Genomic DNA, 23910 nt, shown 5'->3' on the forward strand with positions numbered 1-23910 from the left:
GCCTTACACTACAGTGGCACTACCAAGCCACCAGATCTCTCAAACGTTTTATTACATTTTATGAAATAATGTACTAGAGGGCCTGTATATATAACGTGTGTGTGTACATATGTATCTACGCACACATATTAATATATATGTATATAAAAGAGCATATAGATGTATATACATATACACACATATACTGGTCTGCATGTATATATACATGCATGTGTGTGTATGTATGTATGTATGTATATACGGTGCTGCTGTCAGACACATAGAACTTCCAGAACAGGGAGGATGACACAGTTCTATCTTCATATTAAGTCACATATACTGCAAAACCACTCCACATGGTATCGCTAATGCTCGCTACTGAACCATAAAAGTATTAAGATAGTAGTAGCAGGAAATGGCACTTTAGTGAAAATGTAATTATAGGGTGAGTATTCCCAACTCTAAGAAACAACTACCACTGAAGAACCCAGGGGGTGCATCAGGATCTACTTGGTGCTTAGTATATAAACATTATATTGAACAACAGAGGAGGAAAAAAGCCAATTCCCAGTACCTAAGTCATCTTCATCTTCCATATGAATTTGACTACATGATACATACTTCCTAACACATCCTTGATTTGACTAATACAATTTTTCCCTCCCCTAGGAAGCTCTGCAACCTTAGAAAGCACAATCTGATTCAGACTGCACTGGTTACTCTGAAAGAGTCTGACGAGAGATCTCACTTCTAAATTTGGTGTTTGGTGTGGAACTGGTCCTCACAATTGAAACACACACACTCTGCAAGTATGTCCTACATCATTATATCCTACTCCAGTAATGAAGCCACTGAACAAGAGTGGCAGAAGTCAGGACACTGCACAGAAGCCTATGCCAGAACACGAATCTCATAGTCAAGTGCAGTAAAAAGGTCCCTTATCATTTTCACACTTAAAACATACCCACTTCTGTGTATACACCATTCTTCCCTCTCTTTCCCTTTCAAAATGAAGTCCAAGAAACAGTACAAGATGAGCAAAGTAGTATTAGTGTTTAAAATTTGGATATCAATCTCTCCTATATAACCGTGAAAGTAACCACATAAGAACATGCTTAAAAACAAACACACACAAAAACCAAAAAAACCCCCCAAACCTTGCAAAGCCATTTGCTTTGTCAGCAGCTGAAAGACTGGCCCACTTGACAGCTAAAACCCAGCATGTTTTGTTTGGTCTTCCCACAGAGAAGAGACAACAGCCAGCTAGTCATTCAGCATGTTGTCCCGCCGCATCCTTCTCCCCCATCAACACAAAATCAACTTCTGCAGAGCTCCAGAGCAGCCACTGCAGGGATTGTCTTTTATCCAGCCAACGGGAGAGACAGAAAAAAAGATGCAAGAGGAAGATAAATGTATTGCAATACAGCAAACGCAGAGCATGGCCCACAACTGAAAAATTAATGAACTTCAACAGTCCGTTCACCTGCATCAGCTATATCTACTCTTGCAGATACCATCTCCAAGTGTTTGCTATGTTTTTATTAAATTGGTTTTTGCTATGAAAAAGATCTACATGTTTATTAGAAAACCCAGCAATTCTGATGAACAGATAGGAAAACTATATACGGCAAGTAACAATTTTTTAAATGCACCACACAATTGGATTTTCCATCAAAATGCAACACAGCACATAAACAGGCATGAATGCCTTGAACTTATGGTATCAACCTGATATACGAAAATAGCTACTTACAGAAGCATCAAGTCTCCTACTCCTAAACTTTCCTGAAAACTTGACATGACAACTGCAACCTGTCACCTTTAGTGAGGAAATATAAAAATATTTGCCTTGTTAAAAATCAGAATTTCTCTTAGAAAGGAAATAAATCAGGGAAATCCAGCTAGGGCTGGTTTTTTACAGTTACTGAGGGGAGATGTTAAATATTTGAGATACGTTTCTGCCATTTCATAAGTCAGTCTAAAATTCTGCAAAACTGTCTCTAAAACACTGTCTCCCAACCCGGAAACCAGTAAGAGCTCTAAACTAATTCCTGCACAGACAACATCCATATTAGTGTGGGCTGAGAAGAAATTTTAGTTTTGTTTAAAAAAAAATTTTAAAAAATATTTTTTAAAAAATCAATTCTCTTCAGCGCCTCATTTTGAATCTATAACTTAATTTCACAAAAGACTAATTAAGGAATAAATTATGATATTATAAATTCAGTGTGCAGAAGGATACTTCAGGGAAAAAAAACCAAACAACATGGCAACAACAAAACCGAACTAAACCAAAACCAGATAAGTGCTCTTATAGTTTGTCTTTGTTCCACCTCTTATTTTTACTAAAAGCTCCTGGTTTAAGTTTTTTGCTTTCATAATTGTTAATTTATCCCTCATTTTCATCACGTCTATTCTCCACAAATTCATTTTTACTGTTCTGCATTTTGCTATTGGTTTCTATTTTACTCCAAATGGTTTTGTGATTTCCTATTAAAAAACAGCCACGGAGGACTAAGATAGACTTTAGAAAGAAACAATTTCCCCTCAAAGAGGAGATTCAATCACAAAATCAAATTTTCCTTTCACATTTTATCAAGCATTAATCAATTACCAGGATGTGCAAATGTTTTCACAAACATGATGTAATTCCAGGTTAAAACAGTGTTAGAAATGTGACTAAATAGAGCACAATAATGAAACTTTTATATAATACATGTATTCCTTAAGAGTATGTTTAAGATGGCTGTTTCTTCCCATTTTCTAATAGAACAAAGAAATTCCTCCCTGTTTACTTCGGTAAGGGCATAGACTACTATGATTTGTTAGTTCAACAAGGATATTAGCTAACTGTTTTAACACTACATCTAAAAGTGATCCATTTTCATATTTATGAACTCTGTCCTCCATCAACTAGAAGTGGCATTTAACCTCAATCCTCCATTAATGTCTTCATCCCAAATGTGCATCTACATATCTGTAGCTGTACCATTAGCTAATAATTTGGCAATTATCTCTTGTAGTAAAAGATTCGATGCTTACTGTTGCTATGAGATTTACTGAAATACAACAATAAAACCAAAAACAATTAAAACTTTGCCTAAGGTAAAGTTAAGGCACAGTAAAAAGGACAAAAGCACTCCAAAGAACAATCTGGTTTGGCATTTCTTTCTAGGTCAAGATATTCTTATTGCAAAGGCTGAAAAACAGCAATTAAAAAAGCACTACAAGTTCAAAAACTTGAACATAGCTGCTAGATAAAAAACATGTCAAATAACTATTATTTAGGTGTGCCTAACTCTCAGTTTAGGTTATGACTACCAAAAAAAAATGGTGCAAAGTTAATAACTGGCTGGAGAGAGAAAGCTTTCCTCTACTAGCTAGACTAAGGTACGGGATTTAGCTTCTTCATGTGTGACTTAGATACTCTGGGCCATATGTGACATCTGAGTTGAAGATCTCTATCACCCCTTGTATCATCCCACCTCAATGATGAAATAATGACAATGAAAAGAGAAAAATTAGTTAAGTTCTGTTTATATTTCATTGTCGCAGAGAAAAAGTTTCAATCGATCAGGTGTTTGTACATAATAGCCTACTTTCTTAGGAAAGTATTTTCTTTCTAGGGGAAGTTTTTAGATCAAACTAATTTTCTGCAAAACTCACATGCAGAAAATTTACCCTTTTGTATCTTTTAATAAGCAAACGCAGCATAAAACCAAAATATGAGAAAAGCTAATTCTATTGCATGTCAAGCATTTAATTCTGGAATTACTTTGAGGCTGGAGATGTCAGGATCAAAGTAACAGTAATGCAATAGGTATGGAAGATTGCAGACTGATTATGAAAGATCAGGAACGAACTGTTAATTTACTTCTGTAATTCCATCCAAACTAAAAAATCACATCACTGAAAAGAAATTCACTTCCACAGCAGGAAAGCTCTTGAACTTAAGATCTAAACTTTTTTCAAATGCTCAAAGAAATCTTTTTTAAGCTATAATTATTTCCTAAACCTCTGAAAATGTTCTGCTTTACAGGGTTTAAGTCACTGGTAAATCAACATCCCACACACCATTCAAACTAAGTTGATACTGGTTGCAAAATCTTGTCCGTAAGTTAAAAATCAAATACATTATCACAAGCTGAGTTTTTCCACAGGAGTTAGTAGTACTGTGAGAACCCTTCTCATTTATTTTGTGAAATGGTTAAAATAATTTTATATGCATTACCTCTCTTGCCAAATAATGTCCACAACCACTTCCATTAACAAATTTACAGTACAGTGTGCATTTTCCCAAATGACTCAAGAATTCATCTTAAACTGATCTAAAGAGAAGAAAAAAAATCATTGTTCTCAATAATCCTTCAAAAACAAGAAAATCAAGAGTCTGATTTAAATCTACAACAACAACCTGCCTGATAAACAACAGGCAAGAACACACAATACCTAAAGAGGACATTTTCCTTTTCTACTGTCACTTAATTATTTAGTTCAATATCTGAATAGAGGAAAAAACATGACAAACTGTTGCATACCTGTGGAACTTTTGCAGAACTGTCTCTATTTGTGCTGCTAAGAATAGCTTCTTCTGTGGCCTGCCTTCACCTTTGAAGGCTATGTCTTGCAGTTGTTTCATTTTTCAGATTTTAATGATACAGCAAAAGTAATATGGAAAGAGGTGGCTTTTTATTCCACCGCAGTAAAACAAAAATAGATAGCACACATTAAGAAATGACATCAGATGTTTATGTGCACTAAGTCTCCCTGTTACATGCTAACACACAATTTAATACCCTATTTCTTAAAACTTTCAGCTGCATGATACTCTCTTGTATATTTGTACTGCATACTTTGTTCACTGGTTGAACAATAAAGAAGTATAAGAACTAGAATACCGAAGACCTCGATCAAGGTTCTGTTAGATAACATCACAAGATGAAGTACTTTGTATTTAAACAACCATTTGAAGAAGGAAAAGAAAAAAAAAAAGAAATCAGAATTACTGTAATCTACTTTGTACATAGGGAACTCTGTCATTGTAGCTATTCCAGAGAAAGAGATTTATAGTGGATTCACTCTCAGAAATATAATGTACTTTGCAACTGCAGAGCAAGAGCACCACGCAGTGGAACTATCACATAAAACAATACTGGCAAAGTTACATATTCATAGCACAGCAGTAAAACCAGTTCCATGTAATTTTACTAAAACAAAAGTATTTCCTAGAAAAATTTTAGGTGAAAAAACTGCTAGTTTTAGTTCATATTACAGAGACTATAACTTAAAATTATATCCTTAATATTGCTTATTTGCTGGCTCACTTTCCCAAATACAATTACTAAGTTTTTACTACTATCATATTTCTTTTTAAAAAATACAAATTATAATTCCAAAAAAGGAAGTTGTATGGCCATAAACAAAACCTCTTTAAAATTTAGAGCCTTTTTTAAATTAATCCATAAATATTTATGTAAAGTTACATAATGTGGAAAATAATTGCACAACCAGGCACTGACACGCTTATGACAGTTATTTCTATGCATAATGTCAAGTATTGAAGTTCCTTTCTCTCCTTGTCAAAAGATAGAAAATATGTATACAAGCTGTTGAGAGCTAAATTACTTCAGGACAGACTATGCTAGCTGCCAAACTTCAGATACCTGAAAAGAAAGCCAGAAATTTTGTAATGATGCATTTTTTACTCCTCTGTATACACTATGAAGCCTGCCACCATGAATTCAGACAGCGGATACATTGACTTGCCCTAGTAGTCCCTTTTTCTGTTAACATACACCTAGATCTCTGACAAAAGAGGAAGAGGTAGATAAAGTAGCCATGGATAAAGGACCCCATGCTCAGGAATCCACGTTCAGGAATTCCAGCAGGCTGCATCTGTCACTAACTTGTTTCAGACTGGTCATCTGCATATATAGTTTTTCCATATCGCTTTATTACAAAAGCACCAATTTAATTCCATCATTTACTCTTTGGAATCACGAGCATCTCCAGAATAACCACTGAAAACACTGAAGCATGTATCAGATCTCAAAGCGTTATTTAGTCTCACCAGCTCATATTCACAAATTAAATCCATGCAGCTGCTGAATGCAGCTGCCCAGGGCAATATTTGCTTTACAGTAAGAGGTCATGACTGCTGCCATCAACAATTCTAGGACACATTGGCAGGAGACACTCCTACTACTGAAGAAGAACTGAATGTTGTATCTAACCTCTGTTGTTACTTAACTAAAAACTGAGTTCAGTTTCACTGTTTTTCCTACATTTTTGCTGAGATTAAACTCCCTGATACCAAATCCTACTCTGAACTTCAGATTCATGTTGTTATTTTTGTACCCTGGGACAGGCAACCAAAAAGCTACACGACAGAAGCAGAATAGCAACCAAAACGTCATCGATAGGATGAACTCGGGATATTTTTTTTCCTAAATTTAGCCTGCTAAAGGTGATATAACTAAGAGTAAGTGACAATATATACTGACAGCCTAACTTTGATTCCACACCTCTCATAACAGCAGTGACCAGGGACACTGAATGAAGAATACACTCAGACACTAGCTAAAAGAACCTTGATTTGTTCTGACACTGCCTGCAGAATGAGCAATAGATCAATGGACATTGAGTTATCCACTATTTCATTGATTTAACATGAGGGAAATGAGAAGAGAATAGTGAATAAATAAGAAAAAAATGCAAGAGAAAGGAAGCAGTAGAAATGAGATTTTTTTTTTTAATAAAGTCAGCTAATATTGAAGTTAAAAGATTTTTTCTATTAACTGGAAAAAACATAAAATTATATTCTCTTACACAGTTGAATGCATTATATTCCAAAATGGAGATGGAATACGAATACAGGCTTCTAAAGCAACATGTAAAGTTAAACCTCTACTCTTCACAGTTATTTCCTACTTTCAGGAGAGTTTAACACATTTCATAAGATTTGTCAGCTGGACAATGTGTCTTTAAAATGCCAGCAGAGGATGCAAGATATCCCTGCCTCCACATATGGCATGTATAAATGACTTTAAATTTCTCATTTACCATGAAAAGCTTAAAATACAAAGAAGAATGTTTGAACGTTTTGCTTTTCATTATTTACCTGCTGAAACGGGAATTATTTTTCAAATGAGTAATTAGAGAGCTGACCACAACCTTCACAGTGAGGGTTTACAGTAGATAGGAGTGAGTCACAGAGAACTTTACTAAGGATTGCAGTAAAGTTTCGGTGCATCTTATCTAAAACATGCCAATCCAAAAATGTACACTCATAATAATCATTAAAAAGGTGCAAAGTGATCAGAGCAGAAGTTATCCAGTCAGGGTTTATTTGAATCTTTACCTTACTATACAAATTATTTTGTAGCATAAAATGCTGGGCAAATTGAAGACTGTGAAGAGAGATTTTCTAAGAACACAGCTATTACTGTCATATCTGGTTAAACATTTGAGAAAGATTCTCAAAAACTAAAATTCCAGTAAATTGTAAATCCCGGTATGTTTCTCCCTTAATCCACTCACACATCTATCAACATTTGTGAGCTAAATGATCTTTGTAAAACTGTATTTAAAAATACACTTTGCTACAATTCTAATGGATAATTTGGGTCCTGAAGTTCACTAATAGTCAGGTTAGCGCAACATTTCATACAAATAAAGAGGCCAACAACTAAAGCTTGTTAAGTTCTGTCTTTTACCAGGGGCACCTCAAATGATCCCTCCTTGTGATCCCCTTTCACTGAGACGTCCTGCACACTCACAGTCTATTTCTGATGTCAGTTTGCTACACGACTGGGCCTGCTTTTGACACACGTAACATCCACGTTTATGGGACAAGGGAGTAACACTCAGAGTCTATAAAGTCCTCATGGGCATGGACCACACTGTTGCTAGTTGGAAAGTTTTCCTGGCTTCTACTGGACAGTAAACCCATAATGAAAATATCTGCAGATGCCAGTTCTGCCAATATCAGAGCAGGATTCCTGACCATAATTTTCCAGGGTTCTGCTCTTCTAAACTAGAAACATATCTATACCTAGCATAACACAAAACCCAAAATAAACATCAAGGACTGCATCTAACAATAAAAAAAGGCAAATACACAATACATTCCTTCACTCTCTTCTACTTACCCTAAATTTCTAGGACACAGACTGGTTCTTTGTGAAACATTAAGATGTTCTGCACTTAAATACTACAGAATCCGTTTGGATCACCATAATGCATTACCTGGTAAACTAGTCTTCATAATATCAATGCCAACTTGAAGCTCAGGCTCAGCTGCAAGAACTGCATAATCTCCTTGATGAGAGACATTGAAGTTGTAATTTGAATGAATACTGAATGTGTTATTTGCCAAGAAAGGTTTTCCTTTTGATGTCCTTTGCAAGTGTATTTCATTCCAAGGTATGCACAACTCTTCTGCAATTAATTTCCGTATCAGCAGGCGACCAGCCTATGAAATAAAATGGAAATGAATCATACAAAGCCATTATGCTATGTGCAAAGTATCCATGGTTGCTAGAAAACCACATGCTAAAAAAAAAAAAAAAAAAAAAAAGAGTGGCTTTATTATTGCCAATATAGAGTATATTTTAGCCAAATGATTTAGACTTCTTTTATAAATGCCTGTGTGAAGTAAATTGAATCAAGAGTTCAGACCCAAATATAGAAAACATTTGTTATCACTATTAAAACACAGACAACACGAGATCCAATGAAAAGCAGTCTCAGCCTAGAAGAATCACGAGTCCCTTCTCTACCTTATTCACTTAGGATACTTTATTGCACAGATGAATACTTTTATATCACACTGAATGGTAAAACTGTCTCAACAGCTTTCCTTTCAGTACATCCGTTCAGTCACATGCTTAATGAAATACTGAACAACTAAAAATGATGAGTAACTTCTTATAGACTAATTAGCAGACATCTGTATTACTACCACAGTGTTATGTGAGATTTAAAACCTGAATTACATAAACCAACTTCATTCTCGCACACATTACACTACTGTCTTCATGTTAGTCTCCTAGAGTACATTGATTTTTGTCTCCTAACTTGACATCACGACATAAAGCTTGTGAAGTCTTTCAGAATAACTACTAACAGCGGACTGCAAACGTCCGTTTTGCCTCCTAAGTGAAGGTGAAAGTAGAGCTTGCAATTAATACTTTATATGCCCTTGCAGGGCTGCATACTTTCCTACGAAAAGTGGGAAATTTGCGCAATACTCAATCTGCAGAGAGGCGGTGCCTTCCCCGAGGGAAAGGGCCGGTCCCGGGGCCACCACGGCGACTGAGGGGCCCCCGGCGGCCTCCACCGCGGCCCCGCGGAGGGTCGGGCCCCGCGGCGACACCCGCACCCGCCGCAGCAGCGGGGAGGGACGAGGCGGGGGCTCCGGCCAACGCGGTGCTCTGTGTCCCGCCGCGGGCTAACGCCGCCAGCCCTGAGGAGGGGAAACCGCCCCCCGCCATGCCCCCCCCCCGGCAGCTGTACCAAGGCGGCTTTGGCATCGCGGGCAAACACGAACCGGCCGATGCGGTCCTTCTCCTCAGGCTGCACCAGCCGCGCCGCCAGCAGCCACTCCTCGCGGCAGGGGCGCCAGGCGGCGCAGGGGAAGGCCCAGCGCACGCTCCCCATGGCCGCGCTCCGCGGCGCCGTCCGACGGGAACGGGGCGCTCCCCCGCCCCCTCAGCCGCTCCGCCTCCGCGCCGCCATGACCGGCCGGCACAGCCCGGGCATGCGCACCCAGCCGCCGGTGGGCGGGACGGAGAGACTCGCTGTGGAGGCACAGTGGCCAATCCAGTATCAGAGTGCCCTGTGAGTGACAGGGGAATGCGCAAGGTCTCGACGTATCAGGGGAAAGGCGGTGCCTGCGGCTGAGAGACACCCGTGGTGACGTCAGCGAGCCAAGAGAGGAACCCGCTCTGGAGGATGGGCGGGCTTTCACCTGGATTGACGGCCGGAAAAGCCATTCCGAGTGCAAGAAACGGGAGAATGACACCGGAAGGAGCCAATCTGCTGGCGTTGCTGCTGCGGAGGGTGGGCCAGACTGGTCGGCGAGCTGCTGGTGTTGGCTGCAGGTGGGTGCGCGCTGTTCGTGGGGAGCGCTAAGCGGGGGACTCGCTCTTCGCCGGTTGCGGAGAGGCGGCAGCGCTGGAGACCGCCACATCCCGTGGCCGGGCCCCGCGGTCGCGCTGTGAGAGGAGGGGAATCCCTTTGCACCATCCTGCCCGTCCTGTCAGAATTAGTCCTCAGAATGAACGCAGGCGTCGCAGAGCGCATGCGCGGGGGCCCTGGGCATGCTCAGTAGCGGCGCTGAGGCCGCTGCCCTCCCTCCCGCGGGCGGGGCGACGGGCGGGGGCACGGCGGCGGTCGGCAGCTCTGGGGCAGCACTGACAGGCTGCAGGAGCGGGCTGGCACGGGCACCGACCGAGCTAGCAGTACGCTGGGAGCGTCTGATAACCCCGGCCCTGCCAAAAAGGACTAATTTCCCTGTAACTTCTGGCCGTTCCCCGGCTTTGTGCGAGACAAGGCCGCGTTTCCCCACTGGGGACAGTGTCCGCTTGTGGCTCCGTTACCGGCAGGTGGTTCCCCGCGGTGCCTCTGGCCCCATCGATGCCCTCAGTTCCAGAAGGACAGGGAACTGCTGGAGAGAGTCCAGCGCAGGGCAACCAAGATGCTGAAGGGAGTGGAGCATCTCCCGTGTGAGGAAAGGCTGAGGGAGCTGGGGCTCTTTAGCTTGGAGAAGAGGAGACTGAGGGGTGACCTCATCAATGTTTATAAATATATAAAGGGTGAGTGTCACAAGGATGGAGCCAGGCTCTTCTCGGTGACAACCAACAGTAAGACAAGGGGTAATGGGTTCAAGCTGGAACAGGAGATTCTACTTAAATATGAAAAGCAACTTCTCAGTGAGGGTGACAGACACTGGAACAGGCTGCCCAGGGAGGTTGTGGAGTCTCCTTCTCTGGAGACATTCAAAACCCGCCTGGACGCCTTCCTGTGTAACCTCATCTGGGTGTTCCTGCTCTGGCAGGGGGATTGGACTAGATGATCCTTCGAGGTGCCTTCCAATCCCTGACATTCTGTGATTCTGTGATCCGTGCTCCCGAAGGAGCGTCCCGGCCCCGTCAGAGCTGACACAGGCCGGGAGCTGTAGCAGCGGGGGCGGCCTCATGTGCCTTCCCGGGTCTGGCTGCTGTGTGTTAACTGGAAAAGAGGAGACAATTGTTCACACGCCAGATGCAAAGTGCTGCATCACCCTAGTTGTGTTCTGAGTCATAAAGATTATGTCCAAACAAAAGGCTTTTATTTCTTGTGCTCTTTTTCTGCTAAGAACTGTAATGGTGGTCAGAAATGGATTCCTGTGTGCCCCCAATAACAAGCCATCTGAAAAACATCAAAAAGTAATAATTCTCTTTCCCCCTTGGTTTTGTAGGTGGGCCATGGCTAAAAATTGAAGGTCTATTTGAAAATGTATGACCCTTCTTACTGTTCCTTGCTTTTAGAAATATTTATGCTTTAACCGTTCTGTATTCACCATTCTTCATGAGGGTAGCGAGGTGCTGGAACAGGCTGCCCAGAGAAGCTGTGGATGCCCCATCCCTGAAGTGTTCAAGGCCAGGCTGGATGGGGTTTTGGGCAACCTGGTCTCATGGAAGGTGTCCCTGCCCATGGCAGGGGGTTTGGAACTTTATGTTCCAACCCAAACCATTCTATGATTCTATGTATGAATGATGCAAAAATACAGAAAATTACATTATTTCAGGTATTTCATAGAATCTTGTTTGTTTGGTTTTGTTGTTGTTTAGCATTCCCAACTCTCTGTTAATGTGAAAAAGTGCTACTTCTACACAGGCCAGAAGAACTGCTGTCTTTCTGCCTAAAATAAGTCTGTTATAACTGACTATAGGTTGATCTTTGTAAATTATTTTAAACATAGAAGTAACATTTGGGGGAAAGTGTTTCAATAAGGAATCAGTAGTGTAATTCACATATTTTTAAGTATGATTCCCATTTTTGGTCATGACTTAGTCAAGCAAGGGATGTCATACATACTCCCTTAGGTATTATGCAAAGACAGAGACAAAGTTAACTGACAGCAGCCAACCCAAAAACAACCCAGGAAAATGCTATTCACCAATATAAAATTGTAGCTGAGGCTTACATTTCAAGCATTGTATTCTGCACATTTGAAGAAGAAATTGTGGCCATATTTATATTAATTACTGATATGCGATAATACTAATGGAATGCTTACCTAAGTCAAAACAAACCCTCAGGTTTAATTAGTAGGTTTGACTTGTCTATGCTTTCTACTTGTAAACATGTAGCAGGTTTTTTTGGTAGTGGATTTATTGTTTGTTTTTTTTTTTAATAAGCATTAACTGTAAGTGCAAAGTGAGGTTCAAGATGCCCTTTATAACATGGAATATAATTATGAATATATTAAATATAATCCCACATTTTTATTATAAGTAAAACATACTATGATCATAAACTATGCTTAATTATTCTATAAGTATTCTCAATATTGCGTGTATGTTTAAAATAATCCACATATTTTAATGACATACAGAAATGACAGACCACAGAACCCAGTAAAAGCAGTAATTTCATCTTCCAGTTATTATTTTTGCTGGAATAAGAAGTAAGCATGACATTTTAATTCAATTTTTTCAAAAAATGAAAATTACAGTTCCTGAACCTTTTTAGCTAAGGAAATAATTTCTAAGTGAACTTGGTGAATTTGAAAAAAATTAACTTTAGGATAAAAGCCAGTCAGTTTGAGTTCTTCTAAGTGATTATTTTCTTATCGTAATGGATTCATGTGTTTGTGAGAGGATATGCAATTAAACATCCCTGCTTACAGGGAGGAAATCTTCCACTTTGGAATGCCTCCAGGAATCGGCGCAATTTCACTGCTTCTTGCTGGTACCATGCTGGGTCATTTTTTCATGCTGGTTTTTTTCAATCACTTCTAAAGAGCCCAAACCTTTAAAGTCTCTGTGTCACCTTTCATGCTTAGAATACTGTCTCAACATGTATTATTGATAAATGGCACTTTTGTGGATTAAATGTCTCAGAATGTCACATGCATCTTTTTTGATTGTCTAAAAATGATTGACTGAAGTTCAGTTATTTATGAAAAAGCTGTGAGACTGAGTTGTATTGAAATTTCCAGACAGGAATCTGGAATTCTATTACTGTCTGTTTTCAATCTTGAACAGTCAATGACAGTCAAAACAATAAGACAATCTAAAAGTACAGAACTTTTTACTTGGTATTTATAATTTAATTACATTTTAATCCATTGTCTTTTTAGTCAGCAATTACAAATGTCACCAAATCCTTTAGATACCTGTTCCATTCATATTCATCTTGCTGAATAATAAATTAAGTGCTCTTAAATCAGAGATGTAGTGGGGGGTGGTGTCTTTAAAAATAGTTTACGTATTAATAATTTCTCCCCATTTGAACAGATGAGTGAAAATAGCAAATCATCTTAATGGGTATATTTTAGACTTAGTAATGTAATACTTGTTTTTAATATTAGATTTTAAAACGTTGACCTTGACTTTTCCAAAATTTGTATTAACTGTACAGTTAAATATTATATGGAAAAAAATCTAAAACTTCTCTAGAGAAAGGTATACAATTCCTTTATCTTTGCTGGTCTTAATTCTTTCTGCCTCAGTACATAAAATTTGCTGTAAAAGACCAGCATTTAAGATTTCTCTTTTTTAAAATCCTGCTGTCTAGTAGGACATACCCTCCAAGGTGGGAGAAGGCTAAGTGACAAAGGTAATGTTCTCTGGAAGAACAATTTCTTTCTCATAAGATAGCTGCTAAGAACTTTTAAGAATCGATGTTCTTTTTTTTATTGCTGAGAGAGTGCTGTACAGAGGGCCTGTAGCACAGCTATGTTGTGCTTAGGGATAAAACAGATAGATTGTTGTATGATTGTTTGTAAATAGTAAAGTACCAAATAAAGGTTGAGTTTGGACTGTCTTTGCCAGTTGCATTGGTAGAGGAGAGACCATCTACACACGGAATGTTATTTGTACTGTCTGAGCGCACACATGCCTCCTGTAAGATTGGTGTCCCTTGTGCTGGGAACCCTCTGGGGCTTCAGTCCCATTATAAAGGTTCGATCATGTTTATTGTCAGGCAGGCGTGACCCTAACATGCCTTTTCTGACCAAGTACTAACTTAGGTACACGCGATACATATGTATGCTCAATACTTTCTCAAAACAACATCCGCCAGGCTATTACAAAGTCACATATATTTGTATGGGTTTTTTTATCTTGTGATTATAAAGTGATCAAAACAGTTTGGTGTAAGTCCTCTCTCATGTCAGTCTGTACCCTGTGTCCTCATTGGGGTGTTCATGCTCCATTCTTATTACCATAGGCCCTTGCCCTCTCATGTTTAATAAATTTTCCTCTGTTATGCATTTAGAATTAATTGCATATCTTATACCGTTCTCAACTTTATTAGCATATTTAAACTTCTGTAACCATTTAATCTGTGAGTCGCAGCATTTAAGGCTATTTTGGCTTTCAGCAAAGGTGTTTATGAATACCCGTACTTTATATGAGCATGTTCTGATTGATGCTCTGATGAGAACTACAGCAGACCCTGCACAAAAAAGAGTTCATATTTGCTTAAAGTTCACTCCGCAGTTCTGTTTGCTTTGCTGTTTCAGTTCTGGTGGAATGGATGTGAACACCATTTCCAGGAGGCATATTGTAGTGGTTATGATTTTAGTTTATACCTATTGAGATATTCTGGAAATGGCTGTCCTGGATCTTTTTGGACCCCTATGTAAGTTTAATAGTAGGCTGTTTTTGCAGTCTCTTAGTGTAATATGTAGGGTTAAACAAACATCCAGGTTATGAAATTGATACTCAAAAGGGCAGCTGGACTTTCCGAAGGATAAGTATAAACAAATAAATTACACATTTCAACTTCATCCTCACACAGAATTATGAGTACATCTAAGAAAGATTGTTGATGGCACCAACTAAAAGCTTTATAATTATGTTATGCCTTACAACTATCTTTGGAAAGGGAACATTAGCACTGGTAAGGTAAAAAAATTCCTCTAGAAATTCAGTGAGTGTTTTTGTCAGCTGTTTGTGTGGTATACAAGTATTAAGGTCAGTTATACATTTTCTTGGAGCTTTTAATCAGTAGATTAGACACTATTAATAGGAATGTGTGTATATCTCATATTTTGCCTATGGACTTAACAGACGCCTGTGTGGTTACTTGACATCTGGGTCAACGAGCTCATTATGTTCCAGGCTGCTCCATCCTTTATCATCTTGGGAAAAGATGATAAAACAGAGATGTTAAAACAGAGGGGCCTTGTGAACAGCAGAACTAATGAGGTCTGGGTCCTTACTAGTGGACTTTGTGACAGACCATAAGAATGCTCTTATCCTCAGAGTTCCCAGGTGGTCCCTTAGCTCATCCACTGTAATGACCAAAATTACAATCCCCAACCTCCTGTTCAGCTGCTAGTGCTTTGTGGCCATACACATGCCGGCCCTTTCTTGCCGCTTAACTGCCAGGTGTGCAGAATGCCTTGCCCCTCAACTGGAGATCTGTACAGATAGCTTTGGGAGGTACCTATATCTCCCCAAGCATGCATTATGCGGGCTTGACCTTAATAACTTGGAAATCTATATGGAATTTCACTGTAATGCCCAACAGGCCGCTTGTTTGATGTGACTTTGAAGCAGAAAAACAAGGCAAATGTATTCACTTTACGATGGTTTGGTTTTGGAGGGTGTTTTTTTAGAAAACCAGGCTGATAGCTAACCAAGCATTTGTCAGTGTAAGATGTGCAAACATTCAACATGTGAGCAGAGAAGGTTTGTCAGGTGGTAGGGTAGCTTGAATTTGCTCACATCAGAGAACACATTTGATCTCACCTCTCACCGCAGGCAATACCCAGTGGCGTACACCAGTGCCCCAGGTCTGATGCATCATATTATAGGAGATGCTGGGAGGCTGGTTGTGTGACAAGTACCTGGTGGGTCAGATAATGGAAGAGGGCTTGATTTTATATATATAGCCTTTGCCTGCCATGGTAAGAAGCTGTGTGGTATGCAGCTGGATGTTAAGAAACAAAAGCAGGAGATCACAACTCCAATGAACCTCTACTGAGCTTTGGTTCTTGGTAATCCACATAAAGACAGACTTTGTAACTGGAATCCCATGGGAGTAAATGGAGCAAATATAAGGAGAGTTGTTGCCCAGTGTTCCTGAACTCCAGACATATACAGCGTATGCCTGCACCCCCTATGTTTTCTACCCTTTTGTCAGTAGCTTGATCAAATATTTATAAATATAACTATTGACTAATTCATATGGCTTTGTAGAAGAATGGATGAAATAATTGCACATGCTACTTGGCCTTATTTAACAGATACAGTAAAGTGGTAAATTACTACCAAAATTATCAAATAAAGCAGGAATTGGCTATAAGGGAGATAAGAATTGAATTTTTTAATATTTATTTTTTAATGGAGTGGAGGGGAGGGTGAATTAGACTAAGCTGTAGCACAGTATTCATTAGTGTCTTCCTTAATGATGGACAAAACATTACAGGTACACTGCTGAAATTTGCTTTTAATTAAAAATAAGGAGACACTGCTATTAAGATCAGGATTAGGATGCACTGGATGACCTACAAATTGGACTAATGAGACACTGAGATCTTAACTATAATGCTGTACAACAAATCTGATGTCAGAGAAAGTAATATGAGATCAAACTGGAGTGGATGAAGATAAAACTGCAAGAAATAATAAGGAAAACAAAAATTCAGTCTTATAAATGGACCTTGGAAAGTTTGACAATTATTCGTTCTAATAAAAGTTGAGAGAGGGTATCAACACTTGATAAATGTGAGTGAAGAAATATACAAAGTAAAATCAAGTCAAATGACAATCTTGACAGAAGAACAAATATATGTAAGCATTAATAAATTGATTGTGTAATTGAAAGAAGGTTTTCAGTCTTGGCACCAGTGTACTGGGATTGTCTTTCTGTGGAAATAGTGGTGGTAAAACAAAACTTTATGAAGCATAGATTGCTTTTATGACAGTGATTATATGATGTCTTTGCCTAAAATAGCCAAGATGGACTTGATTGCATTAGATGTTTCTGTGTTCATTATACAAAGATGAGTATTACTGAAATTGGTAATTTTACTTACAGAAGGAAGTAGTAGGTCAGAGCTTGCTATTGAAATGGCAGGCAAAAGGAGATACATGTCTACTATCTATTATCAGTTCCAGAATTTTGCGAAAAGGTTTACATTTCCTTTAGAAGTATTACTTTACATGATAACAAATGAACCTTGAAATTCACTTACTTTGTTTTTAAGTTTCATTCAAATGCGGGAAACTAATTTTACTGAAACAACTCTGCTTTTGAAGATTCAGTCTTTTGAGGAGCAGGCTTTTAAGTTCATAAGAAAAGGGTATTCTAGAGAATTCTGACATACAAAAAAGCTTTATGATTTCTGGAAGTTGGGGGTTATGAGGCCATACATTATCAGAATAAATAGTGGTCTTGTTCTTCTGTATTTTCCTAGTTCCTCAGGCTTAGAATGGAAAGAGTGAATACGTGAGATTGTCTGGCCATGGAAAGGAGAAGATGCCTGCTCCAAGGGTGCCAGTGCTGGCAGCAAGATCACTGGATCTCTTCTATTCCAGGAGACATGGAGATCTATTTGTGGTTGGAGCTACCTGACTAGATAAAGTATAGATCAGTCTGCTATGAGAGTACCTCCCATGAAGAAGACTGCCTGATCACTTAGTTTGCTCTGAATGTATCATGAGATAAGCCTTTACATGAAATTAAAACCCAAACCCAATATTTTTCTGGTTTCTGGGTTTGGCTTGGAATTTTTTATCCCCTTCTTTGTCAATTCAGGTGGGCAATTATCTGTTGCTAATTTTATTTGGAATTGTGGAAGCAGAATCCTGCAATAGAAAAACCTGGGAATGTTTTCTTAAGTTTTAAAATAGGGAAGCTTGACTCAAAATTTGCAGTAAGGGCAGTTTATGCATCTGTAGCAGTATAAATAGCACGTCAAGTAGATGTAAATAAAATATACTCATGTTTAAAGTTTCTTTATGTTGCCAAAGCGGAATAAAATATTTTTAATGTAAAAAATAGTGAAGCCAAACTTACCATACAAACAATACACTTCAGTATAGGGATTTTCGACAGAAAAACTTGGCTTCTGAAAAGGAGATTGCACTGTCTTAAATTTAAATCAATTCTGAAGGCAGTTAATTTATGCCACTGTAAATGAAGCTCACAGTGTGCAGTGTAAGCTGTAGGCAAACATACAGCTTTGTAGCAAGACTAGAAGTACAAGATAAAATCAGTACCAATTGACTAAACACTCAAAGTTGCATTGTCACCAAACCATCTCTAAATGACCCCACTTGGTAAGCCCCAGCAGTCCTGTGATTAGGCCAGGGTGTCAGTGGGTGTTTGTTTTCTGTTATTTTAGTCAGGAATGCCTAATGGGAATCCCCTTATTACAGAAGGTGGTGTAGCAGCCTGTATCTCCCTTCCACTGTCGGCTGTAGAAAGACCATTGGTCTGCTTTGAGTTTGGGGCTTTGTAGTACACAGATGAGCCTGCTGGAATCTAAAAATATGTAACAAAGTTTTCCTTTTCCATCTTCATTTTACATCAAACTGTTAGAGTTTGGGCTTTTATGAGGGTAAGCCTAGGACTAGTCATTCTCTTAAATGACGATTCAAAATTTTAACACAGTCGTCAGTGTGCTTCCTGTGGACTTTTGAAAAAATTCCTGCAGGTGGGTACTATTTGTGGAGTTGTTCTTTGATACATGCCAGGTATTTTACTTTTCAAATTATGCTATGTGTATATATTTTGCAAAGTAGAAGTATTATTATCAAATTAAATTAAGTGTAAAAGTCACATAACACAGATTTAGAAATATGCATGGGATTTACAAACCAAATTCAATGCTGGAAATTTTTGTTCGTTAATATTTTATTCTATTTTTAAATAGTAAGACTGTAGTATCAATTACTTATTTTTCCATTTCAGTTTCAGGAATACACTGAAGAAACCATGGCCAATCAACGGGATTATATTAGCAGACCTATTTGCAATGGAATTTCTGTTCCTGAAAATAAGATCAATTCCTTAGTGGCTGAAGGTCATGGACAACAAATTCTAAAAGTACTACAAAAGTTCAGAGAACAAAATATATTTTTTGACTTTAAAATTCTTGTGAAAGATGAAATAATCCCTTGTCACCGTTGTGTATTGGCAGCATGCAGTGATTTTTTCAGGTAAACCTAATTTTGGCATGAGTTTGCAAGAAATGGATTGTAAGTTCTCTGGGAGGGAAGGAGACAATATGATTACAAAAATTAAAAAATAAGTCATCACATCTTACATATGCCTGCAGAGTTTTGAGCAAAGCGCTCAAACATCATGTTAAAGATAGAAAACAAACAAACGAACAAATAACCCAAAACAAATATAGTGTTAGATGCCTCAAATAGGTCTTTGTATTTTCAGAGTGGCATGAGGAGTCTATGAATTTGAGATTCAGACAGCAGTCTGAAATACAAATGTCAAACCATAAGTTCATGGTTCTGCTGTTAGGTAGAATTGACATACATTGTGTATGTTTGAGACTCATCTATTGCTTGTATCTGTACCTGAAGGTCTGCAAGGGTATTGTTTGACATTGTATGGGACAGTCTCTGTACTTTGACACATTTATATTGTGAAACATAGAAGGTGGTTTCAAATACCTCTTGCATGGAGCAATTGTGGATAAATTGTACATGGTTTTGGAATGGGGCTTCATTTTGTTTCTCTCAGATGAGTGGTTAGTATAGTAGAGTTTGTCTTCAGAGGTATTTAAACAGATTTATTTCTTCTAGACTACAGTTTTCTGCCTTTTAACATGAAATGGGTCTGTGATCTTCCTTCTGGTGCTTAAAGCTATGCTTTCTTAAGCCACAGACAGATCATTTGCATACAGGATATTAATTTATGAAGAACCTTGCTAACTTTTTTATTAGTAAGGCTCAAACTTGCAATGCCACACTGAAAATCTGTTTCCAAAATACACTTTTTAATAAAACACAAAGTTAAGATGCTCTAACAATGAAAAAATGGACTCCTAGAAGTGCCTTAATGAGCTTGACTCAGTTGTCTATACATAGGTGACAAGTATTATTTCCAAATGTCCTGGAGCATCCTATGGTCTGTAGGAGTCTGCCATATAAGTCAGAGGACATAAACTAGACATGTTTTTAGGACTACCAAAAAAAGAAATACAGGTGAAATAAGCTATTTCTCCACTGTAGCCGCAGATTTGTTTTTTTCTTTGACACATAGAACTAGTTGCATTTCAAGTGTTTACTGCTTGGCAGCACAGAGATGCTCTGGCAGAAAGGACTGTTAGAATGAAATAGCTTACAGTGGTAATTTTTAGATCTGAAGTTAAGCACATGGTAATATTTGTGGCCTTTTCACTACGCACAGGCTCTTCAGGTTAAAATTTTCCAGGAGAGACCTCTCCCTGTGTGTAACAGTTGACAACAGCAGCCATCAAATTCACAAGTTGTCCTGCAATGCAAGGCCCATTTATTAGCTTCAGGGAATAAAAAGTTCCTGAGTCCACTAGGTAAATTTTAAAACGAAACACCTTTTGTCTTCCTTGGCCTTTGGATTTCCCTTAGTTTGGGTTTCATTGTGTAAAGCCAAGATTCAGCAACACTTTGCTCCCTACTTGTTAGCTTTCAGAATCAAAGCCTTTGCCTAGATTGCTCTCCTTCCACTAGTATTGTTCAGTTGCTATTTTACTCTGTAATTTAGAGATTTGTATCATAGGTCTTGGGTTAATGAGGAAAGGGTTCTAAGGATCGTCATTTAGTATGCAAAAAGGTCTTCGAGACATAAGTGTCTTATTGTAATTTTATGTTCTTGTTCAGGAGGTCAGACAAGTTCCTGCTTTACCTGATGTTCACTTCCTGAAGAGTATGCTATACACACAGATTTTTCTTTTTCTCTTTGTCTTCATAAAAGTATGAGATTTTAAAAATCACATACTGTACAGATACTAATTGTATAACTGAACTATAGTACATTTCTTAACAGGAACTATCTATAATATATTAATAATCCAGATTAAATACCTTGATGATTTATCTACATCTTTCTCCACTATAATCTTTTGTCAAATTTAGAAGCCATTGCTATCACAGCCTTCTGCTTAGGCTCTGGGAGGGTAGGGCAAGTGATGTTGCAGCACTATTCTGTTCCCAGCACTTAAGTGGCTTGAAAAACCTTAGTTATTTTTTCTTGCCACGTTCAACTGTGTGAAATATTTAAATGATATTGCATGTGTTAATAAAGTAGTTAAAATTTGAATAAAATTTGCACAAATGTACTGTTCAATGATGTTCGTTCCACTATTTCAACCATCGTCTTTTTATTCAGTCACAATCTACGTTCTGCACATTTCATTGTATCATCCAATCCTATGTCAAAACCTCTTTTTTTTTCTGACATCTGCCTGTAGCCATACATCTCTCTGTCAATTCTAAAGCAAGAACTAAGTTTCCTTATATTTTTTCTCCTCATGCTCTCCTCACCCACTTTTATTACCAAGGAATGCACCCATCATCCATCCTGCCATTGCTCAGCCTGCAATTTGAAGGCCTTTTTTGTGCTTAATTTTCTGTAGTCACAGTGCATGACCTAAATCATCGGGCTTTTCTACTGTATATTTCTTAAATCAGCCTTTCTTTCTCAGGCTGTTGAAACTGTTGCTGCTCCAAACAATTTCACATTTTCTTGCACATTGAGAGCTGTAGACTTCATCTCTTTCTGTGAAACTCCATACAAAACACAGGTGCTGCTATCATTTTTATGAGCCATCACTTTGAATATGTTTTTATCACCACTCCTTTTTTCTTCACCCATGTCAAGCAAATGCATTGTTCTGACTTTTGAGAACCTCCACCTGCCCACATTATCATATGTCCCTGATTGTCTTCTTCCTCTCACATCAGTGGTCTCTGTTGTTTGCTAGATCTTTAATTTGTTTGTATATCTTCTATATTTTGTTCACAGAGCCATGTTTGAAGTTAATATGAAAGAACGAGATGATGGCAATGTTACTATTAGTAATCTGTCACCCAAGGCAGTGAAAGCTTTTCTTGATTATGCTTACACGGGAAAAACAGAGATAACAAACGATAATGTGGAAATGCTCTTCCAACTGTCGTCATTTCTTCAAGTTTCACTCCTTTCCAAAGCTTGCAGTGACTTTCTAATAAAAAGTATTGATCTCGTGAATTGCTTACAGTTGCTTTCTCTATCAGAAAGTTATGGCTCTGTCCGCTTATTTGACCATGCACTAGACTTTGTACAGCACCACTTTTCCTTGCTACTCAGATCAAATGATTTTTTGGAGATGAATTTTGAGATATTACAAAAATGCCTCGAGGCTGATGAACTAAATGTCCCCGAGGAAGAATCAGTATTGAAAGCTGTCCTTCAGTGGACAAAACATAACTTAGAAACACGGCAGAAATACCTGCCTAATTTGATTAAAAAAGTGAGACTACACCAGTTACCTGAAAAGACTTTGCAGGACTTTCTACATTCTGAAGAACACTTACTTAAGACTGCTAATTGCTCAGTAATAATCAATGATGCAGTTAAAAATGTGCAAGACTTTAGTGGACTGTTTCCAGATGCACGTCCTTCAACAACAGAAAAATACATATTTGTTCACAAAACTGACGAAGATGGAGAAAACAGACATACATTCTGCTACAACATCAAAACAGATAAATGGAAAGAACTACCACATACGCACATGATTGATCTTCCAGGGTCAAGTTTATCTAGCTATGGAGAAAAAATATTTATAACTGGAGGATGCAAAGGGAATTGTTATAGGACTGTCAGGCTTCATATTGCTGAACCATTTCATGATGCCACTGACCAAACCTGGTGCTACTGTCCAGTCAGCAATGAATTCGCCATAGTCTCAGCTATGAAAAAACCCAGGACAATGCACACTTCTGTTGTAACCTTAAACCAGCTGTTTGTAATAGGTGGAAAGACCAGAGGAGCTCAAGAAACCCGGAGTCTTTTGGATGTAGAATCCTATAATCCTCTTTCCAAAGACTGGAAGTCGGTAAGCCAATTACCAAGGGGTATCTACTATCCAGAAGCAAGTGCATGTCAGAATATAATTTATGTTCTGGGCTCAGAAGTAGAGATTACTGATGCCTTTAATCCATCTCTTGACTGCTTCTTTAAGTATAATGCTATGACTGATCAGTGGTCTGAGCTTGTAGCAGAATTTGGGCAATTTTTCCATGCAACTCTAATCAAAGCTGTTCCAGTGAACTGTACATTGTACATATGTGATCTCTCCACCTACAAGGTCTACAGTTTTTGCCCAGAAACCTGTGTTTGGAAAGGGGAAGGATCTTTCGAATGTGCTGGCTTTAATGCAGGGGCAGTTGGGACAGAAGACAAAATTTATATATTAGGTGGTGATTATGCTCCAGAAGAAATCACAGATGAAGTTCAAGTCTACCATAGTAGCAGGTCTGAGTGGGAAGAAGTTTCACCAATGCCAAGAGCCTTAACTGAGTTTTACTGTCAGGTCATTCAGTTTAATAAATATAGGGACCCCTGGTCATCTGTACTGACAATTTGCTCTGGAGAATTTTGAAACTCCTGAGTAAAAAACCTATTTAAATGCACAAGTTTTAGAACAGATTTTTAGGTATTAATTTACAGACAGAAAAATATACAGTATTTTGTTTAAATCTTCCATTTACATTTTATGCTATA

At 38.5% G+C, this 23910-nt stretch overlaps 2 protein-coding genes across 5 annotated transcripts in view; one reads left to right on the forward strand and one right to left on the reverse strand.

Moving 5' to 3' along the window:
* Positions 1-9702, reverse strand: part of AASDHPPT (aminoadipate-semialdehyde dehydrogenase-phosphopantetheinyl transferase) — a 34602-nt gene extending 24900 nt beyond the window's left edge. The window contains exons 1-2 of the mRNA XM_065649945.1: positions 9496-9702; positions 8227-8452 (exon numbers count right to left, since the gene is read on the reverse strand). Of these exons, the coding sequence (XP_065506017.1) occupies positions 8227-8452; positions 9496-9639 (370 nt within the window). The 5' untranslated portion in view covers positions 9640-9702. The remainder of the gene's footprint in view (positions 1-8226; positions 8453-9495) is intronic.
* Positions 9703-10049: 347 nt separating this feature from the next.
* On the forward strand, positions 10050-23863 carry KBTBD3 (kelch repeat and BTB domain containing 3). Of its 4 annotated transcripts, XM_065649918.1 has the most exons (5): positions 10050-10082; positions 17618-17958; positions 18817-18859; positions 19117-19364; positions 22168-23863. In XM_065649918.1, exons 4-5 carry the CDS (start codon positions 19141-19143, stop codon positions 23786-23788), a joined length of 1845 nt encoding a protein of 614 aa, XP_065505990.1. In that variant the 5' UTR covers positions 10050-10082; positions 17618-17958; positions 18817-18859; positions 19117-19140; the 3' UTR covers positions 23789-23863. The 4 variants fall into 4 exon arrangements, with proteins under 4 accessions (XP_065505990.1, XP_065505982.1, XP_065506003.1 ...); XM_065649910.1 differs by lacking the exon at positions 18817-18859; XM_065649931.1 differs by lacking the exons at positions 17618-17958; positions 18817-18859 and having other exon boundaries at positions 10053-10082.
* Positions 23864-23910: the final 47 nt, after the last annotated feature.

The sequence above is a fragment of the Caloenas nicobarica genome, chromosome 1, assembly GCF_036013445.1.
Source record: "Caloenas nicobarica isolate bCalNic1 chromosome 1, bCalNic1.hap1, whole genome shotgun sequence".
NCBI lineage: Eukaryota > Metazoa > Chordata > Aves > Columbiformes > Columbidae > Caloenas > Caloenas nicobarica.

What these genes read in the sequence shown, in the direction of transcription:
- KBTBD3 (XM_065649918.1), top strand. Translation starts at nt 19,141, where the DNA reads ATGGCCAATCAACGGGATTATATTAGCAGACCTATTTGCAATGGAATT. An exon ending in GCATGCAGTGATTTTTTCAG is followed by an intron (nt 19,365 to 22,167) that starts GTAAACCTAATT and finishes TTTTGTTCACAG; the next exon opens with AGCCATGTTTGAAGTTAATA.